Raw genomic sequence first — 14,141 nt, forward strand, 5'->3', positions numbered from 1 at the left:
AGTTCTCTTTCAAGGTCAAAGCTGCACTTCCTCTTGGAAGCCTTCTCTGAGGTCCCCAAAGGCTGGGCTTAGGTGGCTCTGCCTGAACCCCGACCTCATCCCTGCCACAGCACTTACAGGGAAGTGTAATTAACTGGCTCGGTGTCGGCCTCTCCCACTGTCAAGGTGACGTCGAAGTGGGGGCTTGCCTTTTTCAATACTGCATATCCACTGCCTGACACGGAGTCTCACGAGTGGTAGATGCTGGATGTCAAGAGGTGGATGGATGGGTGGATGGACACATGTATGGACCAACAGAAGGAGAGATGTGTGTGTATATGCTCTGCATGATCCCCAGGGACAAGAGAGGAATGCAGCGAGCGCCACCCAGTTTTGTTCTGTTTTGCTTTATTCATTTTTACTGGAGCTTAGTTGCTTTACAATGTCGTGTTAGTGTCTGCTGTACAGCAAAGTGAATCAGCTACACATATACATATATCCCATCTTTTTTTGGATTTCCTTCCTGTTTAGGTCACCACAGAGCACTGAGTAGAGTTCCCTGTGCTGTACAGTACGTTCTCATTACTTATCTATTTCATACACAGTAGTGTATATATGTCAATCCCAATTTCCCAATTCTTCCCACACCCCCTTCCCCACTTGGTATCCATACGTTTCTTCTCTACATCAGTGCCTGTATTTCTGCTTTGCAAGTAAGTTCATCTGCACAATGTTTCTAGATTCCACGTGTAAGCGATATTATACGATGTTTGTTTTTCTCTTTCTGACTTACTTCACTCCGTATGATAGTCTCTAGGTTTTGTTTTAATATCAACAGACCCTAATGCAGTAATGCGTCTTGATCTGGCAACAGAGGCAGGCAGAGTGCTACCTGAGAGGACTTTCTAGAAGCTGAAGCTGTCCCATATGCCATGACTGTTTCTTTCCAATATTGATGGAGGGAGGGAAGGGGTGGCATATCACAGAAGTCAAGAGCTCAAGCCTTGTGGTCTGACGGGTGGAGTTCAGAACTCAGCTTTGCATTGTGCTGGCCCCGGGCCTGCCCTTCCCAATTTGTAACCTACCTCACAGGATGAAAGGAGTCGACGCACGGGAATATCCTTGACACAATGTCTGGCACTTCGTAAGTGCTCAAACGCCAGCTCCTAATTGCTACTATCAGAGGCACTATATGCACCACTGCTGTCTTAAATGGAGGACACGCACACAGTCCCACCTACTCTCATTCACTGTCAGCCTGCGAGTCTGACTGGACCAGTACACAGCAGGGTTGCAAGAGGCTGCTTTTCAGTGTTCCCTTTTCTCCCCTCGGGCTTGCTGTACCTGACAATACAAGGCTCCACCTCTAGCCCCCTTTCTGATTTGCCTTCTCTCACCTACTCTCTACTAGGTAACTAACTCACCTATATCACATTAAAAATTGTATCTTAAATACAACTCAACACTCTGAATGCACCTGGATTTAGTGCTATGATTCTATTACAGTCGGATCCAAGAACTCAGAGCCTTTATCTGATTTCTAGGTTTGAAAACCTGCACCGGAGGTCGCTACAAGTCTGACCAGCAAATAACCAAAGTGTGCTCAATCAGTGAATATTTTTCAACAACTGAGACTAGAACGTAGACTGTTGGAGCCTGAAGAGATGTTAACTCTTACGGGGTTCAAAGCACCAATTTACAGATGGAAACTGAGGCGCAGGGAGAGCCTGGGATTGGCTCAAGGTCACATAATACTGTGCTGTGATAAAACCAAAAAGAGAAGCCTCCAGGTCTTCTGGCATCTAATCTAGTACTTTTTCTACAAGACCAAGTTATCTTTTCCAATTGAATATTTACTGTGACAGATTTAAAGAAATGTGCTACAACTAATTATATTTCTGAACGTGTAACCAATTATGCATTCTCCCACAGGCCTTGGGGCCTACAGACTCTTAGTCTCTCCCTCTCCCTCGCTGTTGCTGCTCAGGCTTAGCTGAAATGAGGAGCCAGATTGAAGGTCAAATGCTGAGCAACTCGGAGGACCAGGGTCCACTTGAGTAAATCCAGGCCAGGCTACCTCCAAGCCATGCTCTTTTAGGGAGCTCTGGTTAAATGTACCCGCTTAGCCTTAGAGGATAACACACTCAATTTAAGGGAAAAGAGATTTGCAAAAGGAAAGATAGGGAGATAATTCAAGGATGGGGGAAACATCCTGGCCTCCGTGTGTGTAAGGATTCGATCGTGCCTATCTGCGCCCATTTCTTCCACCCCATCTTACCCATTCCTCCTCTACTTCTAAAGTTTCAGCAAGAAACACTGGCCACGAGGGCCCCAGAGACCCAACTAAAGGTGTGAAACCAAGTAGATGTCGTCAGGGAATATATCGGGAACATGAGATTTATATCCCCCCAGATAATATTTCATTGCAGCATGGAAAGTAAAGATCCTAAAAATACCACAGAGAGCATATTATAATATGCTAACGGGGTTCATGTGCTCGCCATACACACCTCACCCGGTAAGATGAATTGTGCTTTTTGACAAATCTATATCTAACACAGGGAGAATAATATACAGTGTATGCTTCCTGGTGGAGAAATCCATATTTATGGAAATCTTGATTCTGGCAATTACAATAGACACTTAAAGACAGCACCTGTTGTCGGCTGCAAGTGGCTGGAGCGTCCTCGTTAGGGTGAAAGAGAAAAGAGTGCGAGTAGTGAAGGATAAATAGCTACTTCAGGAGATGCCTACCCAGAACAGGGGAGGAAGAGGTCCAGGGTGGTCCAACGGTTCCTCCTCATTCCCTAGTGCAGTGCTCTCGTCAAGCACTCATCATTCATTCAACAAACATTTACTAAGCACCTACCATGTCCCAGGCGTTATGCTGGCTTTGGGGCATAAATGAGACCCCTGTTTTTAGGGAATTAACACTGACCGGAACAGTCACAGATACATACAAGTAAAAAAAGAAAACACCTTCAAATAATAATAATTCAAGCATGAAAGATAAGACAGGGGGATGTGATAGAGACTTATAGAGGGTTGAGGGGAGGCTGGAATCACTATTTAGAAGAGGTGATGAAGGAAGTCCTGTTCAGGGAGGTGAGATTTGAGTTGAGATAAAATTGCTGAAAAGGAGTCAGCGTTGCAGAGAAGTAAGGGAAGAGCACTGCAGGTGGAGCGCAGAGTCTCCAGGGCAGAACAAGTGTGGAGGCCGGAGGCACAGAACACAGGCCAGGTGGCTAAGCAGGGAGCGAGGGCAGCGGTGTGAGGCAGGAGGGGGCAAAGGGACAGGTCACTCTGCCTCAGAGTCATGGTCAGATGTTTGGAGATTTTTCCTGTGTGCAGTGGGAAACCTCAAAATTTGTAAGAGGTTTTTGCACAAGGAAGGGAAACAGTGTGTTTTGTTTTTTTGGTTTTTTTTTAATTAAAAGGATCCCTCTGGTTTCTAGGTGGAGGATGAACATCACTACTGAAAACCAAATGCCATAAAGCTGAAGTCCGTGAGGGCCACCTTTGGATACCAGGAGGGCCGTGGAGTGGGTTAAGAGCAGGCATATGAGGTTCTGGTTTCAAAGAGTGGTCAGTCAATGGACTGGGCACCTTGAGAAGCAGTGCATGCCCAGTAATTCAGTGTGCAAGCAGATGTTAGGGGTTGGAATTAACATACACACACTACTATACATAAAATAGACAATTAACAAGGGTCTAGTTGTTCCCTATAGCACAGGGAACGCTATATTCTGTAATAACCTATATGGGAAAAGAATCTGAAAAAGAATGGTTATATGTATATGTATAACTGAATCACTTTGCTGTACACCTAAAACTAACACAACATCGTAAATCAACTATACTCCAATATACAATAAAAATTAAATTTACACACACACACACACACACACACACACACACACAATAAAGGGCACCTGCCAGGTTTCCTGTAGATGGTATGCTGGGTTACCCTGGAAGTTAGACAGATGACTTGTATGCTTCCATTACAGTCTTTAAAAGATTATCTTTCAGGGACACGAAGGGAGGGTCTAGGGACTGACTGAGAACCTAGACTCAGTAGGCAACTGGGTCCCAGTGGCTAATGGCATTCTTTAGTGCAGCGTGGCCCAGTGAATCAGTAACATGTTAAAAAGTATTCACCAACAAAGGGTCCTGGGGGCGTATGGATTTGAGAAAATCCGTGTTAAAGTTGAACAAGATTCCTCTCAATCTTTTATGTAGCTAGTATGCAGTTTGAAACTCCAAGAGGAGGACAGGGTTTGCACCATTTCCCAAATTTCTCTGAGCAAAGAAGCCTTTTCTTTGTTAAGGAGCATTCTGCGGGGCTAACGTTCATGGAACACATCTGGGCAGTGTTCATGGAGCGTAATTTGAGAGCCCATCTACAAAGGCAGCACGGGGTCACGGAAGCAGGTGATACGGTAAAGAGAGCAGAGGATCTAGGAATATCAACATTATCATCTTAAAAGAAAAGTGATAATACCAAAGTCACAGGGTTGTGATGAGAACTAAACAGCTTACCATATACGGCAGAGCACCCTAAAGCACAGTTACTGTGATGAGGAGGACTCGTCTGCCTCACCATCCATATCAAGATGGTAATTTTCAGGCACTGGGGTTGGCATTGGGGTTGATCACTTGACTGGGGCAAAGCCTATGAACCCTTCTCCTGTACCACATATTATAATGAAGTTTAGTAGCTGAATTACCTGGACTTAGCCCCATAACCTTGGGGCTAACTTTTTGGCATTATATTCTAACCAGCAGCGTAACCGAACACAAACCAATACTGGTAACTGCACTGGGATCTTACAAACTAGCTCCTGTGGGGATGCTCACACAGCTAAGCTACTACTGTGGCTGATAAACTGCGGGGCGGGGGGCTGAAGAATCAGCCAGGAGGATGTACAAACACAAGACGAACATCAGCAGAGAAATGTACACTGAAAACTAAGGGCTGGCTGGGAAAATCTTGTTTTCTTAAACGTGTATCAGCAGCAAGCTGACAGACCTTCTTCCTAAGGCATCTTATTATGCTTTGCCTTGACGTGATGGGCAGTGTCATAGACAGATCACTGGATTGGGTTCAAGATACCTGCCTAACTCAGATATGGTCTAGCTGTGCTACCATATTGGACATGTTCATTAACTTTCTGAGCCTTGGTTTTCCCCTTTAAAAAATGACCCAGCCATCCTTTTCCTACCTTGTACAGATAAAGTGAAAGAGCATACAGATTGTATGAAAGAGCATACAAAAGTGAAAGAGCATACAAAACAGCTTTGCATACATTTATAATTGATAACCATGACAACATTTGGTATGGAATTGGTACCTAATAAACATTGGATTCGACAGATGGATGGGTAGGTTGGACAGATGATTGGGTGAATGGATGCAGAGATGGGTAAAATGGATGGACAGTTGGACAGATTGGTGGATTGAAAGAAGGGAGTGATGGATTTGTTGGATGGGTGGATGGCTAGATAACAGATGGATGATGGGTTGGATGGATAGACTAGTGGATGATTTAGTTTTAGAGCCACCTGACAGCATGGTTGCAGTACCTTCTATCCATTAATTTTTCTCTTCTCCTCTTCCAGTCTGTTCCCAGTTCTCTAAAGGAGTCTATGCCATCTTTGGGTTTTATGAACGGAGGACTGTCAACATGCTGACCTCCTTCTGCGGGGCCCTCCATGTCTGCTTCATTACACCGAGCTTTCCTGTTGACACATCCAACCAGTTTGTCCTTCAGCTGCGTCCCGAGCTGCAGGATGCCCTCATCAGTATCATCGACCATTACAAGTGGCAAAAATTTGTCTACATTTATGATGCTGACCGGGGTAAGCCAGGGGAGGGGGACTGTGGAGGGATGAAGAGAAAATTATCAGCAGGAAGAATAATGGTGCCTCTCTGTCTTCTTGAAAGGCAGGGATCACGGAGGAATGATCCAGAAATGTTTTATGTCTGTGAACTGAATTTTTGGTAATTAATCTATAACTCACATGTGGAAACACGTCCTTTGAGAGAATAACCGTCTTAACACCCCATGTCACTCTACAGCTTACCAAGTTTCCATGGTACCTGAGCCCAGACTCAAAGTCCAAGGACCTCAGTTGAATGGCTCATGGCTCATGGCTCATGATATGGCTTTTAGGAGCATAGATTCTGGAGTCAGGCAGACCTGCATCTGAATTCTATGTTCCCTCCTCTCCAGCTGTTTGACTTTGGGCAAGCTCTCTCTGCCTCAGTTCGACCACTTCTGTAATGGGGATAAAATTCTCTATTCCTTCGTTTTTTCATCTCTGTGATGAAGATAAAACCAGTCTCTACATCATAGAGTTGTGAGGACTGAATGAGACAATGACTAGAAAGGGCCTGTACAGTACCTACAACATAATCACTGTGCAGGGTCTTCTATATATGTAAACCGCTGTCATCATCATCACCAGCATCAACATCAACCTTCCCAGGCCTTTCTAATTCTGCCTCCACCTGAATTTTGAATTTTCCACTCCATTTTCTAAATGTTTCCAATACTTTTTTCTTCTCTGTATCTTGACTCAAACAATTCCAGTTTCTGGGATGCACTTCCCTTCTCAAATCTACATATGCAAATTCTTCCTTTCTTTTGCAACCTACTGGAACACCACTTTCTCTATTTCCTGACCTTCTAAATGGAAACTCTCTTCTTTTTTCTAACTCCTGTGTTGCTTCTGTTGTACGGTCCTACCTTCCCCTGGTATACTAAATAGTCCTGTAAGAACTCAGTCATTATTGGTGTAAATAAATAAATGGATCATACAAGGTCTGGAAAGTGAGGCACAGGAATTTTGCCCTGAGCAAAAAGGAGGTTTTATACAAGTTTGCCTTTAGGGAGGCTTACAAGACTTTTGAATAGGAGAGTGCTTTGTGAAATGGTTTTTCAGGAAGAGTTAGGCAGGGTTATTCAATGAGAATTAGCTGGCAGGAGAGGCCAGAAGCACTCTATTTTCTTCAATTTTCCCTTCTCTCTATTTTAATGATTTCCCTTCTCAGACAAGCAGCCATTATGAGGATGACCTGCAGAAGGGCTATTTCAGGTCAGTTTTGTGGCATAATGAGGCTTGAGGTCTGGAAGTGGCATAGACAGAAAAATGTAACTTTCATTATAGAGGATCATCTCTGGGGTCAGTCAGCAAAGCGCCCATACTCAAAGGGGCTCCGCCTACCTCACAACTCTGAACTCAGAGTTCTGCCATTTGCTAGCTGTGCGGGCTTGGGCCAATGACTAAATCTCTCTGAACCTCCATTTCCACACTTGTGAAACATGGATAATAACGGTACCTACCTCAGAGAATTAAGTGAATTGAAGACAGGAAAGCTAACAGGGCAATGCCAGACACATAGTAAACTTTCAGTAAACGTGACTTAAGCATACCAACCTTATACTTTAAAAAACAAAAAGGAAGAAACAACAGAATCAATCTACAGATGACTCTTTATGCCAGGCACCATACTGGTCACTATGGGAGGGATTAGCAATGTTATTGGAAGACAGAAATGATATATGTGCAAAAGATTGATTAATAATGCAAGAGTCAAATATGAAATAACCATCTGTTGCAGGCAGAACACTGACCTTCCCCTCTCCGCCAAAGACATCTGTGTTCTAATTCCTGGAACCTGTGAATATGTTATGTTAAATGGCAAGAGGGATTAAGGTTACAGATGGAATTCACATTGCTAATCGACTGACCTTAGAACAGAGAGATGGGCTTCCCTGGTGGCGCAGTGGTTAAGAATCTGCCTGCCGATGCAGGGGACACGGGGTCGAGCCCTGGTCCAGGAAGATCCCACATGCCGCGGAACAACTAAGCCCATGCGTCACAACTACTGAGCCTGTGCTCTAGAGCCCATAAGCCACAACTACTGAAGCCCATGCACCTAGAGCCTGTGCTCCGCAACAAGAGAAGCCACGACAATGAGAAACCGGCACATCACAACGAAGAGTAGCCCCCGCTCGCCGCAACTGGAGAAAGCCCGCGCACAGGAATGAAGACCCAACACAGCCAAAAATAAAAACAAATAAATTAATTAATTAAAAAAAAAACAGAGAGATTATCCTGGATTATTTGGGTGAGCTCAGTGTAATCACAAGGGTCCTTAAGTGTGCAAGTTGAAGGCAGAAGAGTCAGGGTCAGAGTATAATGTGAGAGACTCAACCAGTCACTGCTAGTTTTGAAGCTGGAAGGGGCTATATACCAAGGAGAGCGGGCATCCGCCAGAATCAGAAAAGGCAAGAGGGCTTCCCCTGGTGGCACAGTGGTTGAGAGTCCGCCTGCCGATGCAGGGGACACGGGTTCATGCCCCGGTCCGGGAGGATCCCGCATGTCGCGGAGCGGCTGGGCCCGTGAGCCATGGCCGCTGAGCCTGCGCGTCTGGAGCCTGTGCTCCACAACAGGAGAGGCCCGTGTACCGCAAAAAAAAAAAAAAAAAAAAAAGCAAGAACAATTTCTCCGCTCGAACCTCCGGAAAATAACACAGCCCTGCCCATAACTTGAATTTAGCTCAAGGAGATTCGTTCCACACATCCGACCTCTGGCAGTATAAGATGATAAATATGTTGTTTGAAGCCACTACGTTTACAATAATTTGTTACAGCCGCAGTAGGAAACTAATACACCATCTATGTCCCAAAGATGAAACAAAGCAGTACTGAGTAATGGATTCCTCTATCATTTAGCTATAAATCAGAAGAGAGTAGCTTAACTCAGTACACATTGATTGAATACCTACTGTGTGACAGGCAGAGCACCAGGTACTGAGGTATACTGAACATGCGTAAACGTGGTTGACAATTATTAGGTGCTGTTTAGATATCACGTTAGCACATTTAATCAGCAGTTGCTAAACACCTAACAGTAATCAATGTTTATAAAACCCTTGCCATGCTGGAGACATTCTCATTCAATCCTCAGGATGACAGTGCGAGGTGGACGTTATTAACATCACCCTTTTACTACTGAAGACACTAAACTGTAGCCAGGTGAATTAGTCCGTACAAGATCATTTAACTAGTATATTTGTAGCATCAGGATTTGAGCCTCAGATTCGATGTTTAATCACTGACTCTATTGCGTGCTATGTTCTGCAAACAGAAACACAAAACAGACGCAGAACCTGACCTCGGTGAGCTCAGACTTGCGAAGAGCAAGCTGGAGCTGAGTTTAGTGGAGGAGCGGGGTTGGCGGAAGTGGGGTGATGCTGTGGATCCTGACTGCCACCTCTCTGTCCTACTCACCCGACCTCCAGGTCTGTCCGTCCTGCAGAAAGTCCTAGACACAGCGGCCGAGAAGAACTGGCAGGTGACAGCCGTCAACATTTTGACAACCACAGAGGAGGGATACCGGATGCTCTTCCAGGACCTGGAGAAGAAAAAGGAGAGGCTGGTGGTGGTGGACTGTGAATCCGAGCGCCTCAGTGCTATCCTGGGCCAGGTAGTGAGTGCAGCAAAGTGCCCTCAGGGTGGGCGTGGGAGACAGCTCATGAGCGAGCGGGGTGACCCTTTGCCTTTGGTGTTACAAAGAGAGTTCTTGACTAGATGAAACCAGAAGCCTGCCTTCTCACATTCTGTAATTCATACAGTTTAATTCTGCCATGTTACGAAACAGCACAAACAGTGGGAGCCTTCACGCAGGACTTCAAATGGTTCTCGGATCAGTTAACCAAAAACTTACCTCCAGTGCTTCCTTTTCTTGTTAAAAAGCAAAACACATTGCATTTTAGAGTTTGTAAACTGCTATCACAACCTGTAGAGCCAGATTCCTGGCTTAGCTCTGAGTTCTGTTACCCACTGGTCTAGCATTTGGTTTCTCATCCATTTGGCCCACTGACCAGTTTTGAGTCCAAGGAGGCACCAGGCATCTCCCTTTCCTGGAACACATCCATGTGTCTGAGCAATTAATTGATTGTCCGTTCCAAGAAAGGGCACTGTAATCTCAGTAGTCTTTAGCCAGACATCTCTAAGCCACGGTTCCTCCAGTTCTCAGAAGTAAAGCATGTGTCATTGGATAGGTCACTTGTCTTTTTAAATTACATTTGTGTATTCAGATGAGCTAGCAAGGAAGTAGATTTTGCAATCGTTTTTGAACAGTGCTATACAAGTAAAGATGGCAGTTTTAAGTACTTGACAACATGACAGAGCTTGTTAATGGCCCTCAAGACCCCTGGGGCTCCCACAGGGAATCTCAGCACCCGCTCAGCAATTGCTCAGAGGCCTCGGGAACTGAATAGGAGAGATTTTGAAAGTCAGGGGTTCTTTGAGGCGTTAACTCTGTGTTCTACTTTACAAAGTGCGGATATGGCTTCCCTCTCAGAGAGAGAAACCAGCAAAAATTGTTTCCATTGAGATGGGAGTTTTTTGAGCTGGAGTCATGGGACTGGAATTCTAGTTAAGTAAAGCAGAATAGAGTACTGGTTCAAAGTAGAGACCCTGGAGCTAGACTGCCTGGGATTCACATCCCCAGCTCTAATATTTGCTAGCTCTGTGAACTTGGGCCAGGTTTTTCATTTCTACATCTCAGGTTCCTGATCCGTAAAATGGGCATAATAATAATGATGATGATAATAACTACCTTTAGAGAGCTCTTGCGAGGGTTAGAAGAATCCATGTATACATGTAAAGCACTTAGAATAGAGCCTGCCCCACAGAAAGTGATATATGTAAGGATTCACCCATTTTGGCTATTCATAGTGCCAACTGGTACTGGTTTTCTTTTGTTTTGCTTTGTTTTCTTAGTTAAACTTTTAATTTTGAGACACAAATTCATATGCGTGTGTAAGAAATAATACAGAGGGATCCCATGTACCACATATCCAGTTATCCCAATGGTAACATCTTAGAAAACTATAGCAACTATAGTGAAATATCACAACCAGGAAATTGACATTGACATTGATACCTTCGAGGTACAGAACGTTTCCATCACCATAAAGATCATCTGTGTTGCCCTTTTGTCCTCACCTGGCTTCCCTCTCTCCCTCTCTTTTTCCCTTTCCTCAGGCACTCTCTAACCTGTTCTCCATTTCTGCGATTTTCTTATTTTAAGAGTGTGATATAAATGGGATTACATAGTATGTAATGTTTGGGGTATGGCTTTTTTCATTTGGCATAATTCCCCGGAGATTCAGTCAAGTTGTTGTGGGTATGATACTGCTTTCTTGAGTCACTCCCTCTTTGGCATAAGTGTACTCATCTGTAAAATAGGAATGAAGGCCCCTGTTCTACAAAGCTGATAAAAAGATTAGATGAGATAGGAGGTAGAGAAAGTGTTGAATGATAAGTTGGTATTCTTAAAGACTGATGACTCCTGCTGTATTATTCCATAGTGAAGATAAAGCTGTTGGTACTATTTTCTGAGTGCTTACCATATACCAGACACTATGCCAAGCTCTTTCCATGTATAATTCCACTTCATCCTCACGTCATCTCTATAAAAACAGCTTCTATTAGACCCCCTATTCTATAAATGAAGAAACAAGACATTACACTTGCCTGGGATTTCACATAGAAGGAAAGCAGGAAGTCAAATCTATCTTGGTCGGGCTACAGGGCCCAACCTTTTAAAAATGCAACTTTCAGCACATGTGCTGTCTATAGCTACTCCCTCTGTCAAAGGACAAACTTGTGTTTGGGAAGGAAGGAACTTGTTTGCATGAATATTTTAGATTGCAGTGTATTAACTTTTTTAATCCTTGGATTCTTCTATTCTGAAAAGTAAGACCAAATGCTGAAAGGATCTTACAAATCACCTGATCTACCATTTGCATTCATACTTTACAGATGGGATGACTGACGGTCATATTGGTTGAATGATTTGTCTTGAGTTCAGACAACTAGTTAGTGACAATGACCGTGAGTCTAAAAGTTACATCTTCTGATTTGCGTTCTGACATCTTAGCATCATCCTAGACTATCTCACACTCAGTAATTGGGATCTTTTCAGTCTAACACAAATGTTCTGCCTAACCTGAGGAGGAAGACAATGATTCCGAATCCAAATAGGGAATTAACTGCCTGTCTCAGGCTCTAGTGCCCCGATGGGAATATAAGCTCTATTAGGATTTGTTTTGTTTTCTTCCCTGCTGCATCCACAGTGCCTTGAAGAGTGCTTGGCACCTAGTAGGTATTCAGTAAATATTTTTTGAATGAATGAGAAGAATAAGGAATCAAGGAATGCTCTAAGATCCCAAATGTCAGATGGGTCTAGATATCTACAGGTAGCCTTTGACTGGAAAAGAGCCTTTAAGCTGGAGGTAAGAGCATGTAGGGAGGCCCAGAGGGCATGTAGGGGCCAAGGTTCACAGAGGGGCTTAAGAGGCCAAGTGGAGGATGTCAATTGTTTACTGGAAGGCAATGAAAAGGAGATGAACCCATGATTGTGATCACCTTTGGAAACCACCCCAAAGAGTCTGGGGTTTATTCTGTAAACAGTGGAGGGCCAGTGAAGGTTTGTGAGCAGGGAACAGGGTGATTAGAATATAATGCTTTATCAATATATAAGACACTTAATTATGTAATACAGTCATTAAGTTCAGAATGAGTTAGAGATGGATGAGGGACACCAGGACCAGGCCATCCATCACCTTACCCTGTTGTATTGTCTTCAACGTGCTTTTCACCTGCTGAAATCGTGTTCATTTATCTGTTTATATATTTACCACCTGGCTCCCTGCTAAAGTGTCAACTCAGCTCAACGAGGGCCTGGGGATCTTGCCTCATTTGTTCATAGCTTGTCCCTAGCACACAGCGTAGAGCTTCGCATGTGGCCCATGTTCAATAAATATTTGTTGAGTGAATTAATTAATCAGAGAAGGCTTTACAGAGTAGTTGGGATTAGAGATCAGCCATAAAGGTTATGAATAATTAGAGAGAATGGGAAAGGGCCTTCCAGACACAAAGATTGTGAATTAAGGCAATCCAGTGGAAATGAGCTTTGAAGAGATGGGGTGAGTGAGGCAGGGGACTCCAAGTGTACATTACCTTTATAACAACTTTCTCAGTTTGTAACCCTGTGTACCTGTATCTCTTCATCTGTTTAAGTATGGGTCTCCTCCCAGTAAACTGTGACCTCCAGGACAGCAAGCACCACGCTCGTTTCACTTTCCACTATATCTCCAGCACAGCGCTTGATAGATAGGAAGCACTTAATGTCTGTGAAAGGGAAGCTAGGCCATCAGGTAGGTAGGTGAGTAGATGGGTTGGACGGTTTGTGTTAGGTCAAACCGTATGAAATTACTGATTCTTATTAGTCAAAAGTCATTAATTATCGGCTGTTTCCTATGTTTCAACCTGTAATTTCATCCTGCAGGGACTATTCTTATCCATTGCCTGGATGCACTGGGTTTCAAACTATCTTTTATTTGCTATTTTGTGCTTTTTAGAAGCTGAATAGGTTCCTCATAAAGGTATCTCATTGTTGAAAGAGCAAAAAACCATTTGACAAGAAAATGAAAAAGTAATGAAGAATTATTAATAAAACTATCATCCCCAGAGTCTTGGCACTCCATAGTCTGGAATTTCACATGCTAACCACTGTTTCAGAGCATTCATTGTGTGCGCTTGCATTTAATTATTCCCTACATTGAAAAAATGTGAGCCGCTATGCACATACATCCAGTTAAGGAGATGTCTGAATGTGGGTGTTAATAACCTTGAAATTTTATTCAGTTAGAGAAGCCGCCCAAGTGCTTCTCATGTGTTCTATGCGTCCTTGCAACAGTGCAGGGAGAGAGGCACTGAGCAGGGTGTACTAACCTCAATTTGATGATTAAAAAATAATAATAATAAAGAAATAGATCAAGTTAACTTGCAGGCTCAGCTAGGACTAAACCAAGGACTGCGGTCTTAGCTGTTCCTTGCTGGGTGGAATGTCTGGATGCCCAAGCAAACCACCGGGTAGTTCTTCCTACAAATATTTTCTTGCCTGCAATTAGGGTTGGTCTGCACATTGAAGATGGACGGGTGTCTGGGGACCCTGGCTCTGAATCAGGCATCATATGGAAAGGCTCACAATAGCCAGGTCCCTGTCCTGACACTGCTACCATACTGCTGTGGGAGCTGGCACATCACTTCGTCTCTCTGGGCCTGGACTTCCCATCTGTA

General features: G+C 43.9%; 1 protein-coding gene and 1 long non-coding RNA gene across 5 annotated transcripts in view; one reads left to right on the forward strand and one right to left on the reverse strand.

Annotated features, from left to right (window-relative positions):
* GRIA1 (glutamate ionotropic receptor AMPA type subunit 1) overlaps window positions 1-14,141 on the forward strand; it is a 308,859-nt gene that overhangs the window by 162,238 nt on the left and 132,480 nt on the right. For 3 of the 4 annotated variants that reach the window (XM_079915349.1, XM_079915348.1, XM_079915350.1), the window contains exons 3-4: window positions 5,599-5,838; window positions 9,290-9,474. In XM_079915349.1, the coding sequence (XP_079771475.1) occupies window positions 5,599-5,838; window positions 9,290-9,474 (425 nt within the window). The remainder of the gene's footprint in view (window positions 1-5,598; window positions 5,839-9,289; window positions 9,475-14,141) is intronic. The other variant, XM_079915351.1, reaches the window with a different exon arrangement.
* The window catches only part of LOC307183187, a 222,933-nt gene continuing 217,913 nt past the window's right edge, over window positions 9,122-14,141 (reverse strand). The window contains exon 3 of the long non-coding RNA XR_013827402.1: window positions 9,122-9,402. This is a non-coding gene — a long non-coding RNA (uncharacterized lncRNA). The remainder of the gene's footprint in view (window positions 9,403-14,141) is intronic.

Source organism: Stenella coeruleoalba, assembly GCF_951394435.1.
Source record: "Stenella coeruleoalba genome assembly, chromosome: 3".
NCBI classification, from domain to species: domain Eukaryota; kingdom Metazoa; phylum Chordata; class Mammalia; order Artiodactyla; family Delphinidae; genus Stenella; species Stenella coeruleoalba.